This window comes from Tenrec ecaudatus, chromosome 12, assembly GCF_050624435.1.
Source record: "Tenrec ecaudatus isolate mTenEca1 chromosome 12, mTenEca1.hap1, whole genome shotgun sequence".
Lineage (NCBI taxonomy): Eukaryota > Metazoa > Chordata > Mammalia > Afrosoricida > Tenrecidae > Tenrec > Tenrec ecaudatus.
This window is the reverse complement of record NC_134541.1, coordinates 111939020-111964822: the sequence shown is the minus strand read 5'-3', so window position 1 is coordinate 111964822 and position 25803 is coordinate 111939020. Positions and strand designations below refer to the sequence as shown.

The 25803-nt window shown below is 47.4% G+C and overlaps 1 protein-coding gene and 1 pseudogene across 1 annotated transcript; one reads left to right on the top strand and one right to left on the bottom strand.

The window, feature by feature from the left end:
• Nucleotides 1-1436: 1436 nt before the first annotated feature.
• On the top strand, nucleotides 1437-16663 carry LOC142422874 (histone-lysine N-methyltransferase PRDM7-like). The gene is made up of 11 exons (XM_075528101.1): nucleotides 1437-1487; nucleotides 1820-1943; nucleotides 2101-2208; nucleotides 7126-7175; nucleotides 9768-9927; nucleotides 10547-10648; nucleotides 10830-11101; nucleotides 11458-11525; nucleotides 12748-12941; nucleotides 15013-15023; nucleotides 16583-16663. Exons 1-11 carry the CDS (start codon nucleotides 1437-1439, stop codon nucleotides 16661-16663), a joined length of 1221 nt encoding a protein of 406 aa, XP_075384216.1.
• Nucleotides 16664-23272: 6609 nt separating this feature from the next.
• LOC142422873 (heterogeneous nuclear ribonucleoprotein A3 pseudogene) lies at nucleotides 23273-24442 on the bottom strand (annotated as a pseudogene).
• Between the last annotated feature and the right edge of the window lie 1361 nt (nucleotides 24443-25803).

Genomic DNA, 25803 nt, shown 5'->3' with positions numbered 1-25803 from the left:
CCTGAGTCCCCTCAGCCTGAGAGACCCCCGAGTCCCCTCGGCCTGAGAGACCCCTGAGTCCCCTCGGCCTGAGAGACCCCTGAGTCCCCTCGGCCTGAGAGAGCCCCGAGTCCCCTCGGCCTGAGAGACCCCTGAGTCCCCTCGGCCTGAGAGACCCCTGAGTCCCCTCGGCCTGAGAGAGCCCCGAGTCCCCTCGGCCTGAGAGAGCCCCGAGTCCCCTCGGCCTGAGAGACCCCTGAGTCCCCTCGGCCTGAGAGACCCCTGAGTCCCCTCAGCCTGAGAGACCCCTGAGTCCCCTCAGCCTGAGAGACCCCCGAGTCCCCTCGGCCTGAGAGACCCCTGAGTCCCCTCGGCCTGAGAGACCCCCGAGTCCCCTCGGCCTGAGAGACCCCTGAGTCCCCTCGGCCTGAGAGGACGCACAAACCCCTCAGCCTGAGAGACCCCGAGTCCCCTCAGCCTGAGAGACCCCTGAGTCCCCTCGGCCTGAGAGACCCCCGAGTCCCCTCGGCCTGAGAGAGCCCCGAGTCCCCTCAGCCTGAGAGACCCCCGAGTCCCCTCGGCCTGAGAGACCCCTGAGTCCCCTCGGCCTGAGAGGACGCACAAACCCCTCAGCCTGAGAGACCCCGAGTCCCCTCAGCCTGAGAGACCCCCCAGTTCCATCAGTCTGAGAGACCCCTGAGTCCCCTCGGCCTGAGAGACCCCCGAGTCCCCTCGGCCTGAGAGAGCCCCGAGTCCCCTCGGCCTGAGAGACCCCTGAGTCCCCTCAGCCTGAGAGACCCCCGAGTCCCCTCGGCCTGAGAGACCCCTGAGTCCCCTCGGCCTGAGAGGACGCACAAACCCCTCAGCCTGAGAGACCCCGAGTCCCCTCAGCCTGAGAGACCCCCCAGTCCCCTCAGCCTGAGAGACCCCCGAGTCCCCTCGGCCTGAGAGACCCCTGAGTCCCCTCGGCCTGAGAGGACGCACAAACCCCTCAGCCTGAGAGACCCCCCAGTCCCCTCAGCCTGAGAGACCCCCCAGTCCCCTCAGCCTGAGAGCTCTCTCGGCACCTCGTTCTGCCAGAACCACCACCCTGAGCGACCGTCCCCCTCCAGAGACCCACATCCCTTCAGGCTGCTCTATGCTCAGACCTTCCACATTCCCAAGTGGAACACCCCCAGACCCTTCTCTAAGAAACGTCCTTTTTCCTCTCGCTGGAACAGTCGGACCCCAAGGACCCCTGGGGTGCAGCAGCGCTATCCCATCCCCAGGGGCGTATGAGCGGCCAGCACCCTGCTGTGGGGCACCCCCAGTCCTCCTGCCCCACCTCGCCAGTCCTGGCAGGCACTTGGGCACCTGGCAGGTGGTCTGGCGACTTCGCTTCTTCTGGAACCTTCTCTTTCCACAGGCGCCGTGCCCTGGCCTGGGGCTGTGCTAACTGGGGGTGCAGAGCTGGCACCATGGCGGGGGAGGAGAGCCTTGAGGGAGTGGAAGGCAGTGAGGGGCAGAAGGTGAGGGAGCGGCGGGGGCGGCGGGGTCCTGGGGAGGAGGGTAGCAGAGGAGGACCTCGGAGCACCTCCGAGTGGGGAGTCTTGGAAGGTCGCCCCGGTGGCCTAGTGGTTACACACTGGGCTGCTAACCACAAGACCCGCGGTTGCAAACCACCAGTCCCTCCCTTCGAGAATGATGAGGCTGTCTGCTCCTGAAAAGGAATTCCAGTGACTCGCGGGGGGTGGGGGGGGTGGGGGGGGCGTGAGGCTGAGAAAAGGCCACTGGGAGGCACCGCCCCGGCCCCGGAGGTGGTCAGCGTACTGATGCGCCACCGTGACTGTCATTTCTCTAGACCAAGGACTCCTTCCGAGACATCTCCATATACTTCTCCAAGGAAGAGTGGGCGGAGATGGGCGAGTGGGAGAAATTCCGCTACAGGAATGTGAAGAAGAACTACGAGGCGCTGCTCGCTCTAGGTATCCGCGGGGTGCACAGAGCTGGGGGTCCCACCCAGGGAGCCACAACCCTGCCCTCCTGTGACTCCCGCCTGTTGCCCATGCTGGGTTCCCTCGGCTCGTCCACTTCTTCCTCCCGGCTGTTCCCTCTGAGGACCAAGGTTGTGCTTCTTTGCAGGCCTCAGAGCTCCGCGCCCAGCTTTCATGTGTCACCACAGGCCAGCCGCCAAAGGCCAGGTGGAGGACAGTGAGGATTCCGATGAGGAGTGGACCCCTCGGCAGCGGCGCGGTGAGGCCAGCAGGAACCCCGGGGCTCAGCTCGGGCTAACAAGAGTGTTTGCTCCTGCAAAGACATACGTGTTCACCCAGAGAGCTAGCGCAAAGGTTACCTTCCGTGCATCGGAAGTCTTAAAATGTGGAAAGTATAGGATATGTTATTGGTAGCTACATTCATAAGTGGATAAAAATATGAACGTGGGTAGAAATATCAAATTCAAAATAGTTGTCACTGCTAGAGGAAGAGAAAGTTGGTTAGTTTTGGGTTTGTTGCTTTTGGTTTGAGGTTGGATTTGTTTTGCTTTAATTTTGAAATAATAGGATTTGTAAATTTGAAGCCATCATAGCAAAACGTTGAGGTTTCAATAAATGACAGGGTAGATACGTTTTTACAGTTTAATACTCCATATTTTCTTTTTAAATTATTTTTTAATCATTTCATTAGGGCTCATACAACTTTTATCACAATCCATACATACATCAATTGTGTAAAGCACATTTGTACATTCATTGCCTTCATCATTCTCAAAACATTTGCTCTCCACCTAAGCCCCTGGCATCAGTTCTTCATTTTCCCCCTCCCTCCCCTCTCCCCACTCCCTCATGAACCCTTGATAATTTATAAATTATTATTTTGTCCTATCTTGCCCTGTCGGGGATGCAACAGAACAGCAAGGGAATGGAGCAGCAAGGTCCCCAAGGAATGCTGAAGGTGGACTTTGGGGCCAGGGCATGGTGCCCCAACAGATTGGACTGAAAACACTCCTAAAGGCCAACAAATGATCCTTGAACTAACTATAAGCTTTTCTTTCTTGTGTTTGGGTATTTTGGGTCATTGGTTTGTTGTTGTTTTGTTGTATGTTGTTGCTTGGTTTTGCTCTGTCTTGTTTTTGTGCATGTTATTATCTCCGCAGGTCTGTCTAAATAAGATAGGCTGGATGAATAATCTGGAGAAAACAACGGGTCCGACAGTTCCAGGGGCTCATGGCAGAGGGGGAGGTAGGGGGAAAGGAAGTGGTGTTAACAAACCCAGGGACAACAAGTGACCAAATCGGTGGTGAGGAGGGTGTAGGAGGCCTGGTAAGGCATGATCAAGGGTAATGTAACCAAGAGGAATTACTGAAACCCAAATGAAGACTGAGAATGATAGTGGGACAGGAGGAAAGTCAAAGGAAATAGAGGAAAGAGCTAGGAGGCAAAGGGCATTTATAGAGGTCTAAATAAAGGCATATACATGTGCAAATATATATATGAGGATGGGGAAATAGATCTATGTGCATATATTTATAGGTTTACTATTGAGTGGAGGCCCAATGTCCTTCTGCTACCTTAAGTACTCCCTCAATGTAAGAATACTTTCTTCTATTAAATTGGCACTCTATGATGCTCACCTTCCTAACACAATCGCTGAAGACAAAGTGAGTAAATAAGCAAATGTGGTGAAGAAAGCTGATGGTGCCCGGCTATGAAAAGATATAGCGTCTGGGGTTTTAATTATTTTATTGGGGCCCATACAACTCATCACAAACCATCCATTGTGTCAAGCACATTTGTACATTTGTTGCTATCATCATTTTCAAAACATTTTCTTTCTACTTGAGCCCTTGGTATCAGCTCCTCATTTTTTCGCCTCCCTCACCCATCCTCCCTCCTTAGGAACACTTGATAATTTATAAATTATTGCTATGTATTCATGTCTTACACTGACCGATGTCTCCCTTCACCCACTTTTCTGTTGTCTGTCCCCCTGGGAGGGGTTATAGATAGATCATTGTAACTTGTTTCCCCCTTCTCCCCCACCTTCCCTTTACCCTACTGGTATCACTACTCTCAATATCGGTCCTGAGGGGTTTCTCTGTCCTGGATTCCCTGTGTTTCCAGTTCTTATCTGTACCCATGTACAATCTCTGGTCTAACCGGATTTGTAAGGTAGAATTGGGGTTGTGATGAGGGAGGGCAGGAGGAAGCATTTAAGCACTAGAGGGGGCTCACTTCCTGGGAGACATTGTAGCTGACAGACACATGGAGCTACCATAGTGCCCTGGGCTGGAGCGGTCACATGGAGACCCCTGCCAGTGCTGAGATGCTTACAACACCACTGGATCCATAGGACTTCCTACCCACTAGCCTGTGACCTTCTTGCATTCGGTGTCATATCATGTGTTGTATGTGTCTGGGGAGGACTTTATAGATTGGTGTTGGACATATGGGCTGGTGTCGGACATATGGACTTGATCTGGACTGGGCTGGAATGTTTTCTTAGTGTACAATTACTCATTGTATGGATCTCTTTCTTATACATATATGAGTGTCTGTGAGTTTGTTTCTCTAGTCTACTCAGACTAAAACAAGAGGAAAACCAAAAAATACAAGGAAAAAAAAAAGAACCAGAGGAAAGTTGTATATTTCATCATTGCTACACTGCACCCTGACTGGCTCATCTCCTCCCTGAGACCCTGCCGTAAGGGGATGTCCAGTTGTCTACAGATGGGTCCTGGGTCCCCACTCCACACTTCCCCTCATTAACAATGATATGATTTTTTTGTTCTTTGATACCTGATATCTCATCCCATCAATACCTCGTGATCACACAGGCTGGTGTGTTTCTTATATGTGAGCTTTGTTGCTTCTCAGAGAGATGGCTGCTTGTTTACCTTCAAGACTTTAAGACCCCAGACACTATATCTTTTGATAGCCAGGCACCATCAGCTTTCTTCACCACATTTGCTTATGCACCTGCTTTGTATTCACCGGTCGTGTCCGGAAGGTAAGCATCACGGAGTGTCGGGTTATTAGAACAAAGCGTTCTTGCCTTGAGGGAGTAATTGAGTAGAGGCCCAATGTCTATCTGCTACCTTACTACTAAACCTATAAATATATGTACATAGATCTATTTCCCTATTGTTATATAGAAATATATTTACAAAACTCCATGTCTGTCCCTGTCACTATATATAAATATATTTACCTATGTCCATACCTGTATATAGAACCTTATAAGTGCCCTTTGCCTCCTAGATCTTTCCTCTATTTCCTTTTACTTTCCTACTATCATGTTTGGCCTTCATTCAGGTTTTAGTAATTCCTCTCGGTTACATTGCCCTTGATCAAGCCCTACCAGACATCCTACACCCTCCTCATCATAGATTTTAGATCATTTGTCCCTTGTTCCTGGGTTTGTTAACACCCACCTCTTTCCCCTGCCTCCCTCTCTCCCATGTCCCCCCCGAGAACTGTAGGTCCCATTGTTTTCTCCTCTAGATTGTTTATCCCCCCTATCTTATCTAGATAGACATGTAGAGACAATAATAAGCACAAAAACAAGACAGAGCAAAACAAAATAACCAAGGAAAACAAAATAACAACTAACGAGGACAGAAAAAAAACAAGTCTATAAATAGTTCCAGGTCTGTTTGTTGACGTTTAGGAGTGTTTTCCGGTTGAGTCTGATGGGTGCCATGCCGTGGCCCCAAAGTCTATTTTTGTTATTCCCCTGGGACTTCATTGCTTGACTCCCCTTGCTGCTCTGTTGGACGCCCTTGACATTTCACCCCAGAGTGGTGGAGTCAGCACAATTCCCGCATTGTGCCTCCAGTGTTGTCTCTCAAAGCGCTATGGGTCAGTGAGGGATGACTTCTCTCATGGTGGGGCCGGCGCTATGATCTTCTCTGTGCATTGGCTGCTCTGAGCAGGAATATCATCCTGGAGACTTGGTGGGCCAGGATGTGTTCCACTCTCTCTCCTTCTTCTTCATTTGTTCCCGTGTGCTCTGATCAGACATGCTCCCCACTCCCTGAGTTGTAGCTTCAGTGCTATCCTCTGAAGTGCATTCTTCTCGGGGGAGGAGGGACTCCATACTTTTCTTGATGCTTAAAACTTACCTTGTTTTTGCTAAACATTGATCATCTATCAAAGGGCACCTTGCTTTAACTGTAAAAACACTTTCTAATTATTTCAAGCGGTTCGTAGTCACTACAATACATGGTTTACCAGAGAAAATTACTAACCCATACGAGTATTTGAAAGTACATAATTTATGTATGATCGTTAATCACACCAATGAGCCACTTACCCAAAATAAAACTTTTTTTTTGGGTGTGGGGACGGTCTTGATCTTGGCTTTGAGAGAGCTGTTTAAACTTCCTGAGCATTTTCACATGCTCTGAGCAGAGGACAAATCTGGTAGGCACCTTTATAAAAAAAGAAATAAGATACCCACCTCCTTTTCTGCTATATAGACAGGGGAGTTCATGAAACAGCTCCTAAATGTGAAGGAGAACCTTGGGTCCAAGGTCTGTGATTCCCATCTATGGATTTTAGGTATTTCAGTCTCAGGAAATTTAGTCTGAGAGATGAAAATCCAATGCTTGCTTGTCCAATTTTGACATAAAAAGACAGTCTTCTTAAATAAGCATACCCCTGATGGTTTATCACACATCTCCATCTGGACTCAGGTAAATCACCAACCCAGATACTTTTATTTTTAACAGACATACTATTATGGTCATGAAGTAGCCATTGATTTCCACTCACAGAAGCACTATAGTACACGGCAGACCTGTCTTTGTGGGTTTCTGAGACTGTAACTCTTTACAGGAATAGAAAGCCTCATGTTTCTCCCTGGGAGCAGCTGGTAGTTTCTAACTGCTAAACTTGTGGTTAGCAGCCCAATGTGTAACCTATTATGCCACCAGGACCCTAAAATAGATATGAGGGATCCTTTATGTGAATAAGATGAACTAGGTTTGAAACATATTTTTAAAACCAGCTAGCCATTAATTAATCATACTGAAAAAAACATTTTCAAATCACCTTTGCATAATTCTCCATCTCTCTTGGTAATTCTGTCCCTGGAGGATGTTAGTGTCCTCAGAATTTGTAAACATTCACCAAGTAAAGTAAGTTCTGATTTCTTATTACCTTTCAGTCAGACCTCCTTGGGTGGCCTCCAGAGGAGAGCAGAATAAGCAGCAGAAGGTGAGTATCTTCAAGTACTGTAGACAAGAACACCTTCCTTGTGGAGCCACATTGCAGGTAAGAGCAGGGGAGGGACAGAGCCCAGGCCTGCTGACCCCTTGCTGGATCAGGCTCACATATAGTCTGGCACATCCCCACCTTCATAAGACAACTGGGTCAGTAACACTTACGCTAACTTTATTTCCACTGTGCTCCAGACTTCATCGAATAAACTCACTTTAAAAAATAACTTAAGAACATAGGATAAAGCAGAGAGGAAATTTTGTCATCTATATTTTGTAACATTCAAAGGAACATATTCAGTAGCGATCCCATTAAAACAAAAACCTCTCCTGACAAGATAGACGGTACAACTGTGTTTTGCATGTTTTCCCCTGCGTGTGTTTTGCTCCCCAAAATAAAAGGAGGGAATGAGAGAGTGTGTGAAAGGTCATAGCCAAAAAAAAAGGAGTTGTTAAAGTGTCTTCCAGCTCATGAAAACCTGTTTGTCAAGAGTAGACCTTGCTCCTTAAGGTTTTCATGGCTGAGATGTTTCAGAGTAGATCACCAGGCCTTTCTTCAAGAACCTCTGGATGAACTCTAACCCCCAACCTTTTCAATAGAATGTGACAGCTTCATTGCTTGTGTCCCAGAGACTCCTAATAGAAAATCAGTCACCTCTGAATCTAGTGATAGTGACACTTAATCATGCAGAGACTCCAAATTTTTAAGTATAGGCTTGAAGGAATGATACTATGAAAATAACTTTCTTTTTAAAAAATCAATTTATTGGGGTCTCATACAACTCTTATCACTCCACCCATCCATCCATTGTGTCAAGCACATTTGTACATTTGTTGCCATCATCATTTTCAAAACATTTTCTTTCTACTTGAGCCCTTGGTATCAACTTCTCATTTTTCCCCTCCCTCCCTGACCCTCCCGTCCCTCATGAACCCTTGATAATTTATACATATTTTTTCATGTCTTACACTAACCGATGTCTACCTTCACCCACTTTTCTGTTGTCTGTCCCCCAGGGAGGGAGTTATGTGTAGATCGTTGTGATCGGTTCCCCCTTTCTTCCCCCACCTTTCCCTTCCCCTCCTGGTATCACTACTCTCATTATTGGTCCTGAGGGGTTTCTCTGCCTTGGATTCCCTGTGTTTCCAGCTCTTATTATCTGTACCAGAGTACAATCTCTGGTCTAGCCGGATTTGTAAGGTAGAATTGGGATCCTGATAGTGGGGAGGAGGAAGCATTAAAGAACTAGAGGAAAGTTGTATGTTTTATCAGTGCTACACTGCCCCCTGGACTGGCTCATCTCCTCACTGCGATCCTTCTGTATGGGGATGTCCAGTTGCCTACAGCTGGACTTTGGGTCCCCACCCCACACTTCCTCTCATTTACAATGATATGATTTTTTGTTCTTTGATGCTTGATACCTGATCCCTTCAACAGCTCCTGGTCACACAAGCTGGTGTGCTTCTTCCATGTGGGTTTTGTTGCTTCTCAGATAGATGGGAAATAATTTTCAAACCACCCTTGGTTCAAACAAACTTCAAAATCACTACTCTCAAGTTAATTCCAGTCCTTAGTGACCCTATAAGAAAGGGTAGGACTGATCCTGTGGATTTCCAAGACCATAACTTTTGGGCAGAGTAGAAAGCCTCATTTACCTCCCTCAGAGCAGCTGGTGGTTTTGATTTGCTGAGTTTGTGGTTAGCAGCCTAACATGTAATCAGTATGCCACCAGGGTTGCTGGTCCAACAAGCCGACAAGGCATGTATTTTAGCAATCATTTTACAGATGAGGAAACTGCGGTGCATACATGTTCAGGTACACACCTGAGATCACACTATCAGGGGAGTAAAGTCTAATCCAAAGTGCTTACTTTTTCATTAACATTTACACATGTTTATAAAACCCACACCTCTCACAGACCATGTTGATGCTAAGCTAGTTTCCCCATGCTTTCTCCCACCTTCAATCAAACACACACACAGACGTTTAAGCAAAAGTTGAAAGAGCCTGAGGAAATGGGTTCTGATCAAGGATTCACTAGCTAGACCAGAGGATGTACACTGGTACAGATAGGAACTGGAAACACAGGGAATCCAGGGTGGATGATCCCTCCAGGACCAGTGGTGAGAGTGGCGATAATGGGAGGGTAGAGCGAGAGTAGGTTAGAAAGAGGAAACCGATTACAAGGATCTACTTGTGACCTCCTCCCTGGGAGACAGACAACAGAAAAGTGGGTGAAGAGAGACGTTGGACAGGACAAAATAATAATTTATAAATTATCAAGGGCTCATGAGGGAGTGAGGAGAAGGGAGGGAGGGGGAAAAATGAGGACCTGATGCCAGGGGCTTAAGTGGAGAGCAAATGTTTTGAGAATGATGAGGGCAATGAATGTACAAATGTGCTTTACACAATTGATGTATGTATGGATTGTGATAAGAATTGTATGAGCCCCTAAAAATTGATTTTTTAATTATTGAAAAATAGGGAATATTTTCACAAACATTTTGAAGCCACCTCATATGTGGAAATGGCCCATCTAAAACTAAAGAAATGCTTGTTGTCCTCTAATATATGATTCTCACATTAAAGGGAATGTCCAGGGCACCACGAGATAATGAATCTAGTTTGAAAGAACCGCCAGCCACAGCAAATTCACTGAGTGCATGTAACTCAGAGCAGTCATCCCAGAAGTTCTTGTCACCTCCTGAAGGAGGAAGTGTCCCTGCTCAGCACTCAAGACAGAAACTGGGTAAGAGGGAATCATCTGGAACTGACTCTTCCAAAAAGGTCTGTGGGTTATGAGCCTGGGTTTACACTGGGGACCAGAAATCGGATGCAGTAGTGAGTGTAATAAAAAGAAAGCTACAGACATGGCTTATAATTTACACAGAAGATCTGAGTGTGAGCAAATCTTCAAAATTCTCTGTGGTCTAGATTCCTAGACTGTAAAATAGATAAAGATTCAGAGCCTAGAACTTATTGGAAGGCATTAAATTAAATACAAAGGAGCTGACATATGCCAGGTGACCTGTAAATCCATCTGTAGTGTTAGAGCCCAAGCCTTTCTACTCCTCTTCCATGTTTTAGCCTTCACTCGATGCCTCACACATAATATGCCTCAGCCAATATTTTCAGAACGCACAAAGGTGTGAGAAACATTTTTAAGCAGGAAGGTTGACAAGTGACACCTGAAAATGAGAGAAGCTAGAAGCTAAAAGTTGCAGGGAGCATCTCTCATCAAGGTGTGGAGTTTTGGTCTCTGAATAGCCTGTAGAAGGACAGTAGTGACTTGATGAGAGGAGAACTCACATTTTCTGACAAGGCAAGGCTCACACTGGACACCACATCCACCTTTCTTCCCACCTCAGAGCCCAGGAGAAAGGAGGTTGAGGTGAAGATGTACAGCTTGCGTGAGAGAAAGGACCACGTATACCAGGAACTGGGCGAGCCCCAGGATGACGACTACCTTTGTAAGTGCTCCTCCTGCCCCTGGTCTCAAAATATTTCCCTTCTCTAGTGGCTTGGAGTTCAGGATTGAGCTCTGGGCTCTTTCTGCTCCAGCAAAATAGGTGGTACCCGGTACCCATCCTAATCCCTATTGTATAGGTTATATGCTATACCCATCCTCATCCATATTTCTCTCTCCTTCAGATTGTGAGAAGTGTCAGAACTTCTTCATTGAAACCTGTGCAGTTCATGGAGCCCCGACATTTGTAAAGGATAGCCCCATGGATAAGGGGTGCCCTAATCACTCAGCCCTCACCCTGCCCCCTGGACTGAGAATTGGACCATCCAGCATCCCTGAGGCTGGGCTTGGAGTCTGGAATGAAGCATCTGAGCTGCCACTAGGCCTGCACTTTGGCCCCTATGAGGGCCAGATGACAGAAGATGAGGAGGCAGCCAACAGTGGCTACTCCTGGCTGGTGAGACACACCCACTCTGCTGCCTCGTCCTTGTCTTTGTCCCCTTGCCCCACCTCCCTTTGGGCCTTGCTTAGGATACGCTAGGACAGCTTGGGGGGTAATAGGCTGGCTTTGTTCAGTGTGTAGCTTCTGCATGGCCTTAGAACTCCTGTTGAATAGCAGAGGGAAATGGGGACAGCATGGTCAGAAAGAAGAGGACCCCTTGCTTTCCTCCGACTGGCAATTAACACAGACTGGACTGCAGAGGCCAATGAAGGACTTGGGGTATTGTAGCAAAGTGACAGACAAGCATTGAAAATAAAATAATTCCTCTCTTTATTAATAAACATGTCTTAACTTCTTTTTCTAAATCTCAGATCACCAAGGGGAGGAACTGCTATGAATACGTGGATGGAAAGGATACATCTTGGGCGAACTGGATGAGGTAAGGCCTGAAGGTGTTTGGTTTCGGAGAATAAGCTTACCTCCCTCTGTGGATTGCACACCCTCTGTCACTTATTCTCCAAACAACTCTCTTTCGTGTTTTGATAGTTAGAAATAAGGAGATTAAAAACATATTTACTCTATGCAAACCATGTGTGCTAGATACTGAAGATGCTCATCTAGCAAGCAGGGACTCACATTTCCTATATCTAGCCAACATCTAGCCAACATGTGTTTACCTGGGCTCTGAGCGCTGGGAGTGTAATGGGTTAAGTACTAGACTGTTCGCCCCAAGGTCAGCAGTTCAAAACTACTAACCACTCCGTAGGAGAAAAATGAGAATTTCTACTTAGTAAGGAGTTACAGTATCAGAAACCCACAAGTCAGTTCTACTCTGCCCTATAGGGTCACTACGAGTTGGCATCAAATGGATGTCAGTGAATTTGGTTTTGGAGTACCTGGGCTCTAATACCACTGTTCTGGGCCAAGCTCCACAGCTCATGTTCTTGTGGAGCCTATGGACTTGTAGGAGGCAGACATTAAACAGTTTTTTTTAATTTTCTTTATGTAAATTTTTCACATTGTCCAAAAACTACATGGTACCAAGCTTGCCTAAAACAAGGGATGTTTAACCTGGGCAGCCATAGATATCCCCAGGCCAGAGACTAAAGGGTGCTCAGCAGCCTGCGAGGGGTGGGCTGCAGGCTTTTCATGAGTACCAAGTCATGACCAGCCACTCTCCCTATGGAACCTGATTCTATTGGGGTACAAATAAGAAGAAACTAATAGGAATAGCCCTTCGTGTCTCTGGAGGGGCCTGATGAGGCATGCAGTGCACTATACTTAGAAAGTCCTCTCAGAAAAACATGGACTTAGGTTGAGTGTTAGATGATGATGTAGTTATTTCAAAGCAGAGATGCTGACACTCATGTGTCAGGCCAATGAAAGTGAAGGTAAATCTGGGATTCAACTTTAGAACATGCTTGATACTGCAGGGAGGGCCACCCTCCTAAAGGCGGCCATCATGAGCCCATAAGCTGGGCTTGGGGAGAGGAATTCATGTGACCTTGCACATGAGGCTTATAGGAGAACATAAGGTTACAGTGAGGAGCAGTGAGGGGAGTGGGCAGTATCTGGGCCTGAACTTCAGGAGGAAAGAGGACAAGGACCTGACTATCCTGGGCACTCATTGCCCATGATCCCCTCTTGTCCTGTCACCCCAGGTATGTGAACTGTGCCCGGGACGAAGAGGAGCAGAACCTGGTGGCCTTTCAGTACCGTAGGCAGATCTTCTACCGGACCTGCCGCGCCATCCGACCTGGCTGTGAACTGCTGGTCTGGTATGGGGATGAGTATGGCCTGGAGCTGGGCATCAAGTGGGGCAGCAGGTGGAAGAAGGAGCTCACTTCAGGGACAGGTGTGTACCAGGGGTTCTGCTCCTTCTAAATATTCATGGCCCAAGACCTAAGTAGAGTCCACTTGAAGTCAATGAAATTTAAAGTATGAATTTCATAAATGAAAGATACATACAACTTTTATTTTTAGAATGGTTTTAATAACTTTAAAATTTTTTGTTCTGATTTCTTAATGTTTCAGCCCAACATGTATAACAGCTCACAACAATGCTAAATGCCAAACACATCCTCGGGCATGTCCAGCTCCTACTAAGGTAGTTTTTGTGGCCCTTTGAGTCTATCTTGTCACCCCCACATTTCTGAAAGTGATTCTTCCTATGCTACCATTCAATGAATTGTCGTGTGAGCTCTTGTGCTTACTACACAGAGTCCCCAAGCCAAACCAAACTCACTGCCATCACGATGGATCCACATCATAGCAACCCCGTATAGCGTTTCCAAGATTGTCAGTCTTTACAGGAGCAAACAGTCTCATCTTTCCCTTGTGGATTGCCTGATGGGTTTGAACCACTGACTTTGCAGTTAGCAGCTCAGTGTTTAACCCATGGCAGCACAAGGCTCCTTTGCTGGAACTGGAAATACAAATTTGTCACACAAAACAGTGAGCAGTGCTGTGCAGAGTCTCATTTGGGTGGATAAGGGAGTCTGAGGGGAGGGTGAATGAGAAAGGGATTGGGAAGGCATCTCTCAGAATCCTCAGGGAAAGAAGGACTTTGAACTGCATATACCTGTGGCAAAAACATGGAAGAAAAGGAGCTACTTGCACAGTTACCCAAGCAGGAAAGGGTCAGGGTGCTTGAAGAAGAGAGCCCTGAGGGAGAAGTGAGTGAACAGAGCAGAAGGGGGATAGAAGAAAAGTCAGAGAGATACAGAGGAACCGGGGATGGTGGTGGTCAAAGTTGAAGTGAGAGTTTCGGAGGAGCAGGGGGTGGTGGTGTCAGAGTTGGAGTCTGAGATACAGAGGACCAGAGAGTGGTGTCGGGGTGGGGATCAGGCTTGAAGTCAGTGATACAGAGGAGCAGAGAAGGGGGCTGACTTTTGGTATCAGACAAATACAGAGGAGCAGAGAGGGGTCAGAGTTTGTCAGAGAGCAAAGAGAGGGGTTCAGAGTTGAAGTCAGATGTACAGAGGAACAGAGAAGGGGGGGCTGGAATCAGAGTTGGAATCAGTGAGATACAGAGGACCAGAGAAGGATCAAAGTTGAAGTCACAGGTATAGAGGAGCAGAGAGGGGTCCGAGTTGAAATCAGAGAATGGGTGTCAGAGTTGCCATCAGAGATACAGAGAAGTACAGAGAGGTCTTAGTTGAAGTCAGAATTACAGAGAAGCTGAGAAGGGGAGGTCAGAATGGAGGGGAGAGAGATACAGAGAGGGTTCAGAATTGAAATCTGAGGTACAGAGAGGTGGGGGCTCAAAATTGAAGTCAGAGGTTCAGAGGAGCAGAGAGAGAACAGAATTGGGGTCAGAGAGACACAGAAGATCTGAGAAGAGGGGTTAGAAAGATAAAGAAGAGTAGATAAGTGGGGGGTCAATGTTGAAGTCAGAGGTACAGGGGAGCACAGAGCAGAGGTCAGAGTTGAAGTCAGAGGTAGAGAGAGTAGAGGAGGGTCAGAGTTGGGATCAGAGGGATTCAGAGTAGAGAATTGTCAGAGTTGAAGTCAGAGGTACAGAGGAACAGAGTGGGGGCTCAGAGTTGAAGTCAGAGGTAGAGAGGAGTAGAGAAGTAGGGGGAAGGGTCAGCCCCCAACAACTAATTGTGGGTTCGATAGGTGCAATTGTACAGTTTATATGAAGATTATAATAAAGTCATAGAGAGCATGAGAGATAGATGAGAGGTTGAAGTAATTGAGTCAGACACATTTCATGGTAACAATGCTCACCTCAGCTCTGCTTGGTGGTCCACATGGAGATGGGAGACCAAAGGGCAGGAGAGAAGGGGAGGGGAAGGAGGACAAGGGGAAAGGGAACTGGGGAGCCAGGACCAGGGGAGATAGGAAGGGGAAGCAGGCTAACTCAATCTTATATACCTTTGGGGGGGGCTTCAAGTCCCCTAATTACAGGTAAAGACATACATCATGGGAAGGGGTTGTACTACAGGTAATAACAGCAACGAGAGGGGACAATCTAGGGACATACATTCAATAGGAAGGGGAGGGGCTGGGGGCACACATGCGACAAGAAGGGTAGCTCCTAGATTCAGGATGGCAGCCTAACTTTGGATATCACTGAGCAGGTTTGACCTGTTCTCTGGATCTCCATATAAACCATTATCAGTAGGGTGTAAACCCCACCTACAGAGACCAAACTAATGGTCACAAGTCTTTAGGGAGAAGTAGCCCATTGTCCTTAACAGCAGGGAATGTGCCCTTCTTCTGGTGGCAACTGACTGCCTTCAGGGAGGATGTCTCTAAGCATCTGACCTCCCACCATATGCTGGCAAATAGCCTCTAATGTTTGGCATGTCTTTGGGGGAGAAAAAGCTGGGGAAAAGTCTCTTCATAATCCCAGAGATAAGTGGGTCAGAGTTGATGTTAGAGATACAGAGGTGTATAGGGGAAAACAGAGTTGTGTTCAGAGAGACACAGAAGATCTGAGAAGTGGGGACAAAGTTGGGGTCTGAGAGATACAGAAGAGCAGAGAAGGAGGGTCAGAGTTGAAATCAGAGGTAAAGAGGTGCACAGAGGCAGAGGAGTGTCAGAGAAGGTTCAGAGACACAGAGGAACAGAGAGGGGTGTCAGAGGAATGGGGAAAAGTGAGGCAAGGGGTTTATTCTATAAAACTGACATCTTTCCTGAGAGTTTTAGAAGCCACTGGGTGTTTTCAGCTGAGGGATGACATGTCCACTGTGCTAAGGTGGCACTGTGGTTAATCTTTGGAATAAAGATGGGCTGCCTCAGTGTCATATTAGAGGATGGTAAGTGAAGGTGACATTCAGGAGGGTGTGAGAAGTCTGAACAAAGTATCATTTGAAGTAAGACTCCCTGTTGCATGAGATGGCTTAAATACATTCAGGCACATTTGTTACCATCTTGTAATTCCATTTTCCATGGACTTTTTAAAGCCCCCTTGTATTTCAGCTGGGCTATGATTAAGAGACACAGCAAGACCTAGTCTAGTGTCCCTTCATCAGTGGCCTGCGCCAGCCCTGTCTTTCCCACTGTCTGAGAGAGAGCCCACTGTCTGAGAGAGAGCAGAGTGATCCTCACATAAGCACATCTTCTCCCATACCCTCAATAAACACTGCTCCACATTGGCTGTCCAGGTTCCTTATTCAGTGGACTCCACCCACTCCATAGGAAAGGACTCATGGAAGTTCCACTCGGGGTACTGTGAGCAGCATCCTCAGGAGAAATGGCTGCTGACACAATATCTTAGTAGTGACAGGGCTTAGAAGCGTGTGGACTGTGAAATAGGCCAGATGGAGAGTGTACCCTCAATTCCTACTTGAAGGGCCCCATCTGGCTGGGAGATAGGGAAGGGCCTTGATGCGATTTCCAACTTGCTGAAGGAAACACAAAGGATCAGATTGGAGTGAAAAGGGGGCCTCAGAGCCTGTGAGGTGAATGAGCTGTGTGTGGACGGTGAAGGGCAGTCTTTCCATGCAGCTGTCTACAGTGATTCTGATGGAACACTTTCTCTTCCAGGAGAGCCAAAACCAGAGATCCATCCATGCCCCTCCTGCCCTTTGGCCTTCTCCAGTCAGTCATTTCTCAACCAACACATGAAGTACAACCACCCCTCTCAGTCCTCTCTAGGAACAACTGCAGGAAAGCACCTTCAACCAGGGGATCCCCACCCAGGGGGCCAGATGCAGCAGCATTCTGAACAACATACAAGGGATGACAGAGCAGAAGGTGGAGAGAAAAAATATGGGTCCAAACCTGTTCATGACAGGATAAGGGAGTGGGGGGTGTCAAAGGCCTCCTCTAACGTACCCAAAGGACAAATGGGGCGATCTAGGAAGGCTAGGAGAACAATGGACATAGACCCCAGCCCAGGCCAGAAAGTGAATGCTGAAGATACAGGGACGTTCTTACAGGGGGCAGTAAGCTCAAGAACTGTGAAAGTCAGCTTCAGAGAGTGTGGACAAAGCTTTGGTCAGAAGTCACACCTCATTGGACACCAGAGGACACACTCAGGGGAGAAGCCCTTTGTCTGCAGGGAGTGTGGGCGAGGCTTTAGTCAGAAGTCAAACCTTAACAAACACCAGAGGACACACTCAGGGGAGAAGCCCTTTGTCTGCAGGGAGTGTGGGCGAGGCTTTAGTCAGAAGTCACACCTCATCAAACACCAGAGGACACACTCAGGGGAGAAGCCCTTTGTCTGCAGGGAGTGTGGGCGAGGCTTTAGTCAGAAGTCACACCTCATCCAGCACCAGAGGACACACTCAGGGGAGAAGCCCTTTGTCTGCAGGGAGTGTGGGCGAGGCTTTAGTCAGAAGTCAGACCTCATCAAACACCAGAGGACACACTCAGGGGAGAAGCCCTTTGTCTGCAGGGAGTGTGGGCGAGGCTTTAGTCAGAAGTCAAACCTCATCCAGCACCAGAGGACACACTCAGGGGAGAAGCCCTTTGTCTGCAGGGAGTGTGGGCGAGGCTTTAGTCAGAAGTCACACCTCATCCAGCACCAGAGGACACACTCAGGGGAGAAGCCCTTTGTCTGCAGGAAGTGTGGGCGAGGCTTTAGTCAGAAGTCAGACCTCATCAAACACCAGAGGACACAGAGGAGATTCCCTCTGTCTGCAGGGCAGAGAAGGAAATATGACCACCATGCCCTCCACCTCTCCAGATCTGAGGGGCTTCAGAACAAGTCAGTTGACTCTTTACACTCCCGAGGAGTGTAAAGAGAGCAGAAATAACTGAGTAAACAGACCCTCTGCTTCATGTCAAGGAGTGAAAAGCTCAGGATTTCTAAAGTCTTGGCTGGTTTCTTCCTCAGCCAGCCCCTTTCTCGGTATGTTGACCTTTGTAATAAATGTTGCCTCCACACCCCTGTAGCCCAGGCCCCATACCTCATTGCCACAGTGAGCTCATCCTGGCAGCCCAGAAAGCCACAGCAGGTAAGGGTTTGGTTAAATGACTGGCACATCTGTTCTGCGCTTGGGAGAGGACAGGATAGTCCATCAGCCCAGGAATAACCCCTGGTCTCCTGGGAGCTGTGGCCCCCACTGAAGGGCCTACAGTTTCCCTAAAGGACCCCCGAACTGCCTTCATTCCAACACACTAAGCACAGGCCCAGCCCTTGGCTGGGCTCCATCTGGCTTCCCCTCAGGGTTTCAGGATCCTTGGCCCTGCCCAGGCCACCAGCCTCATGTCCACATCCCCTCCCCACTGCCCACCACACCTCTTCCCCTCATAGGGCTGTTGCCCATGTTCTTGCAGGTCCTGCACTGAGCCCTTCATTACTCTTTAACGTGACTGGAAAGGAAAGAAATGTGTTGAAGTGTTTTTCCTTTGGTAGTGGGTGCTATGCTAAGTTTGGTCAGTTGAGGGCGCCGGAGGCCACAGCAGGAGGAGGGACTCTCCCCCCCCCCTCCCCAACCCCCCCCCCACCTGCTGCCATCACAGAAACCCCACAAGGAGGGTGCAATGAAGCCCTGGCAGTACAGAGGCATTTCACAAGTAACTACGAGGTTGGTGGGTGGTTCAAACCCACCAGCTGCTCTGTGGTAGGATGATGCACCTGTAAAAATTTATATAGAAAACCTCAGAACTCTATAGGTTATCTAAAAATCTGAATGGACTCGATGGCAGTGGGTTTGGATTTTTGGTGTCTCTTTATTTAGGAAGAGAATCCAAGGTTTTCTGGTAGTTGCTCACTGCAGGATTGAAACCAGCTGGGCCGTGGGAAGAAGATGCAGCAGACAGCTCCGGGCCATGGCAATGGAGGGTGGGTAGGAGGTTACAATGTAGGTAAGCAAAAACAGAAGTTCCCTGGCATCGACTTGATTCTGACTCTTGATAAGAGACCCTATACAGCAGGGTAGAACTGCCCCTGTGAGTTGCTGAGAATATAACTCTTTTTTATAAATACGTAAGATTCCAAACAAAACCCCTTTTATTACAGAAAACATACAATGTCCTTTCTTCATAAGGAAATGAACTATTCCCTTTTTCTAGGTGATAGCTCTACACTTCCACGGTTCTGTTTTCAACCAGTATTTTCCGTGCTGATTAAAATATAAAGATAATGGATTTGTTTATAAAGATTGTGTAGGCCATCAGTGGACATTTGATTCCCAACCATTTTCTTCTTTCTGATACAATGCTGTAATTCATTCCCCTTCCAACCTCGAAGCCATTTGGGACCCTTGATCAGGTCTTTGGGGTGTTTCCCAAAGTTACCCAGAATCCCAAAATCATACACCCTGAACAAAGGCCTTCTTATTCCAATGATCAATGACTTTAAGGGGTGGGAGGGTGACTCTTACATGGGACAATCCAGAAATGCCCAGAAAAAAGGTTGTGCAAGGCAAGGGCGACAGCCCCACAAGCTCCTACTATTCCCCAAAGAAGCCTCCCTGCCATTGCTCTCACCTATCCTACAACCACACACGTGTGTCACTGTTGTCCAGACACCTAGCCTAGGCTGGCGGCAGCCCTCTTGAGCCTTTCCCAGGAAGTCAGACAGTAACAAAAATTTTTTTTAATTTAAATCATTTTTAACATATTTTAATCCATAAATCAATTATATCAAGCAAATTTGTACATATGTTACCATCGTCATTTTCAAAGCATTATCTTTCTACTTGACCCCTTATCAGCTCTTGTGTTTTCCCTCCCTCCCTCCCTCACCCTCCCACCCTATATATATATTATTTTTTCATATCTGACACCATCTGCTGTATCCCTTCACCCACATTTCTGTTGTTCTAGGGGAAGGGGCAGTATATATCCATCACTGCTATCGATTCCCCCTTTCTCTCCCCTCTCCCGACCCCCTACTCTCATGTTGCCGCTATTCCCATTACTATTCCTGAGGGGTTTATCTGTCCATGTGTCGAAAGTTCTTATTTGTACCAATGGTACATACTCTGGTCTAGCAGGATTTGTGAGGTAGAACTGGAGTCATAATAGTGGCGGGAGGAAGCGTAGGAATGTTGTGTGTTTTGTCGGTGCTAAACTGCATCCTGGCTGAGTCATCCCGTCTATGAGATCCTTCTGTGAAGGGATGTCCAGTTGTCTAGCGCAGGGGTGTCAAACTCAATTAAAACAAGGGCCATCTGTGCAACAAGCAAGATTCACGTGGGCCACACCACATTTACAAATTCTGTTAAGTTTATATTTTGAAGTGAGGATTCAGGAATATGGATAGGATAATTAAAACACTATTTAATTGCTTTAGTTAAACATTTATTTAATGTACTTATAAAACTAAAATTATTCTTTTTTTACCTGAAACCTGCCAGTGCTTTCCTCCTACTAGTTTTCAGTTACCTCTTATGTTGTGACCAGAAAATGTAACAAAGTAACTAATAAAAAACACAAAATGTTGGACAGCTGACAAACGTGATGCACAATTGTTAGATCTATCTGGAAATAGAGTTGCACTCCGTCCTTGGCTCCGCGCGAGAAAGAATTCACTCCGAAGCCTGGCTCATGATCCAAGTGAGTTTAATGAGAGTTATAAGAAGTTTCAGGTTTTACGCGGCTCCCATAGGATTCCTCCAGACCATGCGGCCTGGCAGAGACTGCGCAGCCAGCGTCTCTTTCCCTGCGACTCTGTTAGATCTCTCCCAAGTTCTCCTCTGGGCTCCTTCCTTTTCAAGGATTCCACAGGGAGGCATGGTGGACGACCCCAGATTGACCCCATTGGCTGAACTGAATTCACCTGGCCCAAGTTGGCCGATTTAGGTTTAACGCCCACCCATGCCCACTGGCGGGGAAACCCTGGGCCTCTGAGCATGTGCAGTGCGCCACCCTTTGTTCCTGCGCTTGGCTCTCTAGGCATGCGTCACCGGATATCCCATCCCTGCCCTATCTGCCTAACACAATCACAATTGCTTCCCTCTGAAAATGTGAACTAGCGCCGCCGCTAGGTCCGATTCAAAACAGCACAACCCAGAGTGCTCTTTTTAACCTTTTCGCTATTGGGATCTGTTTACATTACGTGACACTGAGAGTGGCAGACATATCGCTTCCAAACGTCACCGGAAATGAGTCAGCACGTTTACACACATCCACAGACCCACAGGAAAGTCACTGGGCCACGTGTATACTTAAAGTGTCTTCAGTAGTTAAAGGGTTAACGAGAGAATTGTGCGTACGGTATTGCCTTGCTCTCCCCTAAGCACTATTTTCTTCTTAACAGTTTTTTCTATTTTCATGTTATTTCAGAGCATCGCAGGCCACAAAAAATTACTTTTGGGGCCACATGCGGCCTGCCAGTTTGACACCCCTGGTCTAGAGACAGGCTTTGGGTCTTCACTCCCACCCCTCTCCTTCACATCAATATAGTCTTCTGATACCTGATCCTGTCGACACCTCGTGATCACACAGGCTGTGTGCTTTTTCACCCTTTCTCTCACGGAGCAGCTGGTGGTTTCTAACTACTGACCTTGTGGTTAGCAGCCCAACGCATAACCATTATGCTATGGTATAAGTTTGGGGGGTGCCAGCCTCCATCACTAATCACGGGTTCAGTAAGCACAATTGTACAGTATATATGTATATATATGTTGTATTAAAGTCATTGAGACATGAGAGGTACAGGAGAGATTGGAATAACGGAATCAGACACAATTCATGGTAGCATTGCTCACCTCAGCCCTGTTGAGGTGGTCCATGTGGAGAGAGGGGGAAGGGAAGGGAGGACAAGGGGAAAGGGAAACAGGGGAGAGGGAGCCGAGGAGAGAGGGGCGGAGAGACCAGCAAGAGAGGCCGCTAGTGCTAACCCAGGCTTTTATAGCTTTGGGGGGCATGCAAGCCCACTACTTACAGGTAAAGACATACGTCACAGGAAGGGGTTCCACTGTAGGTTATACAACAAGGTGAGAGGGTGGTCTAGGGACATACCCACAATAGGAAGAGGAGGGATTGGGGGTATACATGTGACAAGATGGGCGGGTCCTCGATTTAGGATGGCAGCTTAACTGTGGATGTCACCTAGCGGGTTTGATCTGCTCCCTGGATCTCCATAGGAACCATTATCAGTAGGGTTGAACTCCACCTACAGGCACCAAATCAATGACTGCAGGCGTCCATTGTCCTTAACAGCAGGGCGCAGGCTTACTGCTGCGTGGCAACTGGTAGTCCTCAGGAAGGATGCCTGTGAGCATCTGACCTCCCCCCACACTGTGCCACCAGGTCTCCCACTAGGTATGTTAGCAAGTGCAATTTTTTTTTTAGGGTTACAATGCATGATTTTTATTTTCTTGCTCTGCGAGGTTATATAAATTAAAACAAATTAAACCAAGGGAAAAACTGGAGATTTGTTATGCCTCTTATGCTTCAAAAAGAATGTTGGTTTTGGTTTTTTTTAAAGGTAGCCACTAATGTGCTTGAGTACATCAGTCTTAGTGGTCTGTTACTTTAAAATTTATTTAAGAATGTTTTTTAAAGTAAGAAGGACGGGTTAAAAAAAACCACTCCCCCATTCCAGAATTTAAGCAGGGGGCAGCAGACAGTTACACTCAAATAAAGTTATGGCAGCAGTTCAAATGTGACCAACGTAAATGTGTATTTTCTGAACAGCTAGGACTCTTAGCAAGGCTAACACAAAGTCATATCTGAAATACATTTTTAAAGAAAATGCACAAAAACCAAACAGGAATTTTGAGATTTTTTTTTTCATTGAAGGTAAATCTTAATGCTATTAAATTCACAAATACACTAGTGGAAACACCCAATGCTAGTTGTTATCTAAAGCACACATGGCAAACATACAAATATCCACTCTCTCCGCGGGTCAGCGCCCATTCGTATCATGGATTGGAAATAGGAGACTAGATTCCCCTAAACTGCAAGTCAGCAGGTGTTTCTTTACAGTTAACTTTAGCAAAATTCATACAAAATAGTGATTAACAATGATCTTCTTGTTAACTCACAAGGAAACACCTTCAAAACTGCATTTTGTTAAAGTTTCTGTACTAAAATGTAGAAAAACTGAACTACACAAATATTGAAAAGTTAAAAATTCCTTAATTTTTTATTCCTGGTGCCACTCCCACAATTTACAGGACAATATACCTGATGTAATGAAAGGAAAAAGACAGAGCTACAACAGATGAAAGACCTCAGGAATGTACATCTAATTGACACCGCATTGCATTAATCCATAGCTGCACTTTTTGCAAACCTTGGCGATGACAGTCCTGAACAAGAAGGGTTTCCTGTTTAAGCTGCAGTAACTTTCTGACTATGGATCATCGCTCCTTCTGTGGCAGGTTTTTCCAGCTCTTCTAGCGCATTTGGGATGACTGTCTCAGAGAAACCTGCAGCTTTCCTGACAGCTCCCGCTCTCTCTCCTGCTAAGAACTGTAGCCCTTTTCTTCTGAATTGTTGGACCCTTCTGCTGCCATATCCACCACTTCCACCCCCAGATCCAGAACCACTACCGTAAGGACTGCCAGAGCTTCTTCCACCAAAACTACCCCGCCTTTCATGGGTCCATAATTTGATAGCTGTTGTCCACTGTAATTTCCAAAATCATTATAGTTCCCACCACCACCATAGTTACCACGGCCAAAATGTCCTCCTTCATTGTAGCCATCATGTCCTCCACCTCCACCATATCCACCACCTTGCTTTCCATATCCTGGTCCTCCACCACCACGGGCCCCTCTACCACTATAACCAGAACCTCCGCCACAGTTGCCACCATCACCTCCTCCAGAACTCCCTCTGCTGCCACCACCTCCACCACCATCGCCTCCTCTTCCACCAAAGTTCCCACCACGGCCAGAGTTCCCTCCACCGCGTCCAAAAGTTTCCTCCATGACCCATGAAGTTGCCAGAGCCACCTCCACGACCTGTCTGTGATCCAGCAGACTGCAGCTCTTGTTTTGAAAGAGCCTTTTTCACTTCAAATAGTGTGGTTTTTCTGAACAACAATTTTATCAACTGTATCATGATCATCAAAGGTTACAAAGGCAAATCCTCTCTGGTTCCCACGCTGCCTGTCCTCCACGACTTCTATGGTTTCAATCTTGCCACACTTTTCAAAGTAGACTCTCAAATTACGTTCTTCTGTGGCTTTCTTTATACCACCAACACAACTTTCCTTCACTGTTCAATGGGCAGCAGCCTTCATGGAATCCTCTCTGGACACAGCTCTCTGTGTGGCCATGCACACATTGCTGCGTCCACCTCTTCAGCACAGGAGTAAGTCACAAAACCAGAGCCCCTGGGACGTGTTGTTTGGGGGTCTCTCATCACCACACAGTCTGTGAGTGTGCCCCATTTCTCAACATGTTCTCTTAAACTATCGTCTGTAGTTTCAAAGCTCAGACCACCAATGAACAGTTTTCACAGCTGCTCAGGTCCCTTTGGATCATGACCCTCCATTTTGAGACCGGACTCGCCTCTTCCAACTCTAGTTCAATATCAGCAAGTGCAATTCTTGAGTTCTCCTGTCTGTGGCCAACAAGGGAACAGTGCCCCTTTCAGTTTGCTTGGGGTCCCTGTGCTGTTCTCCAGGGCCCCTAGGTGCTCTGCCCTCTCCATGTCTACCCTACCGAAATGGACTGAATTTGGTTACCCAAAATTGTGTTATCCGTATCCAAGGGGTGGAAGGATGTTGTCCCTCCCAAGACTGCACAGACCCCGAGAGGAGGTTGAGAAGGAAATCAGGTAATATTAAATATCTTTATGAGGACCCCTTAACAGAGCATGCTACAAGGCAATCTCCAGAGCCAGGTGGGAGGTACAGTCCAAACTAGGCCCAACTGGGCTTAACCCAGCCAACAGGGTCAACCAATACCATCAACCACGCCTCCCCAGCTGGAGGTTTGAAATAGCCTGACTTTGGGAAGGCCGGTCTCTCTTTTACCCTGCTTCTCTCGTCAGTGGCAGTTGGAGGGTGAGGTGTCCACCCCACCCCTGAGCAGGCCTACTCAGGGTCTCTTTTCTCTTACACTCTTCCCCCAGCACTCGCTCGTGCCCCTCTGTCCTTGGTTCTGCACATGGGGGTGCCAGATTCCACTAGGTTACTCATGACCAGCTGTGAGCCCCAGCACAGCTTCCGCTTGGCATGCTTCCCTGAAATATCATGTACCCTTTTGAGACTGTAAAACCTGAAACTTCTCCCGGCCTTCATAAAAACCCACTTGGAAGGTAAACAAGCAGCCATCTAGCTCAGAAGCAACAAAGCCCATATGCAAGAAGCACAGCAGCCTGTGCAATCATGAGGTGTCAAAGGGATCAGGGATCAAAGAACAAAAAAATCATATCATTGTGAATGAGGGGCAGTACAGAGTCGGAACCCAAACAAAACCCAACTGGACATCCCCTTACAGAAGGGTCGAGGGGAGGAGAGGAGCCAGTCAGGGTGCAGTGTAGCAACGATGAAATATGCAACTTTCCTCTAGTTCCTAAATGCTCCCTACCCCCGCCCCCCACTATCACGATCCCAATTCTACCTTACAAACCCGGCTAGACCAGAGGATGTACACTGGTACAGATAGGAACTGGAAACACAGGGAATCCAGGACAAATGAACCCTTCAGGACCAGTTGTGGGAGTGGCAATACTGGAAAGCTGGAGGGATGGACAACAGAAAAGTCGGTGAAGGGAGACATCAGACAGTGTAAGATATGACAAAATAATTTATAAATTATCAAGGGTTAATGAGGGAGGGGGAGGGATGGGAAAAATGAGGAGCTCAAGTGGAAAGCTAATGTTTTGAGAATAATGAGGGCAACAAATGT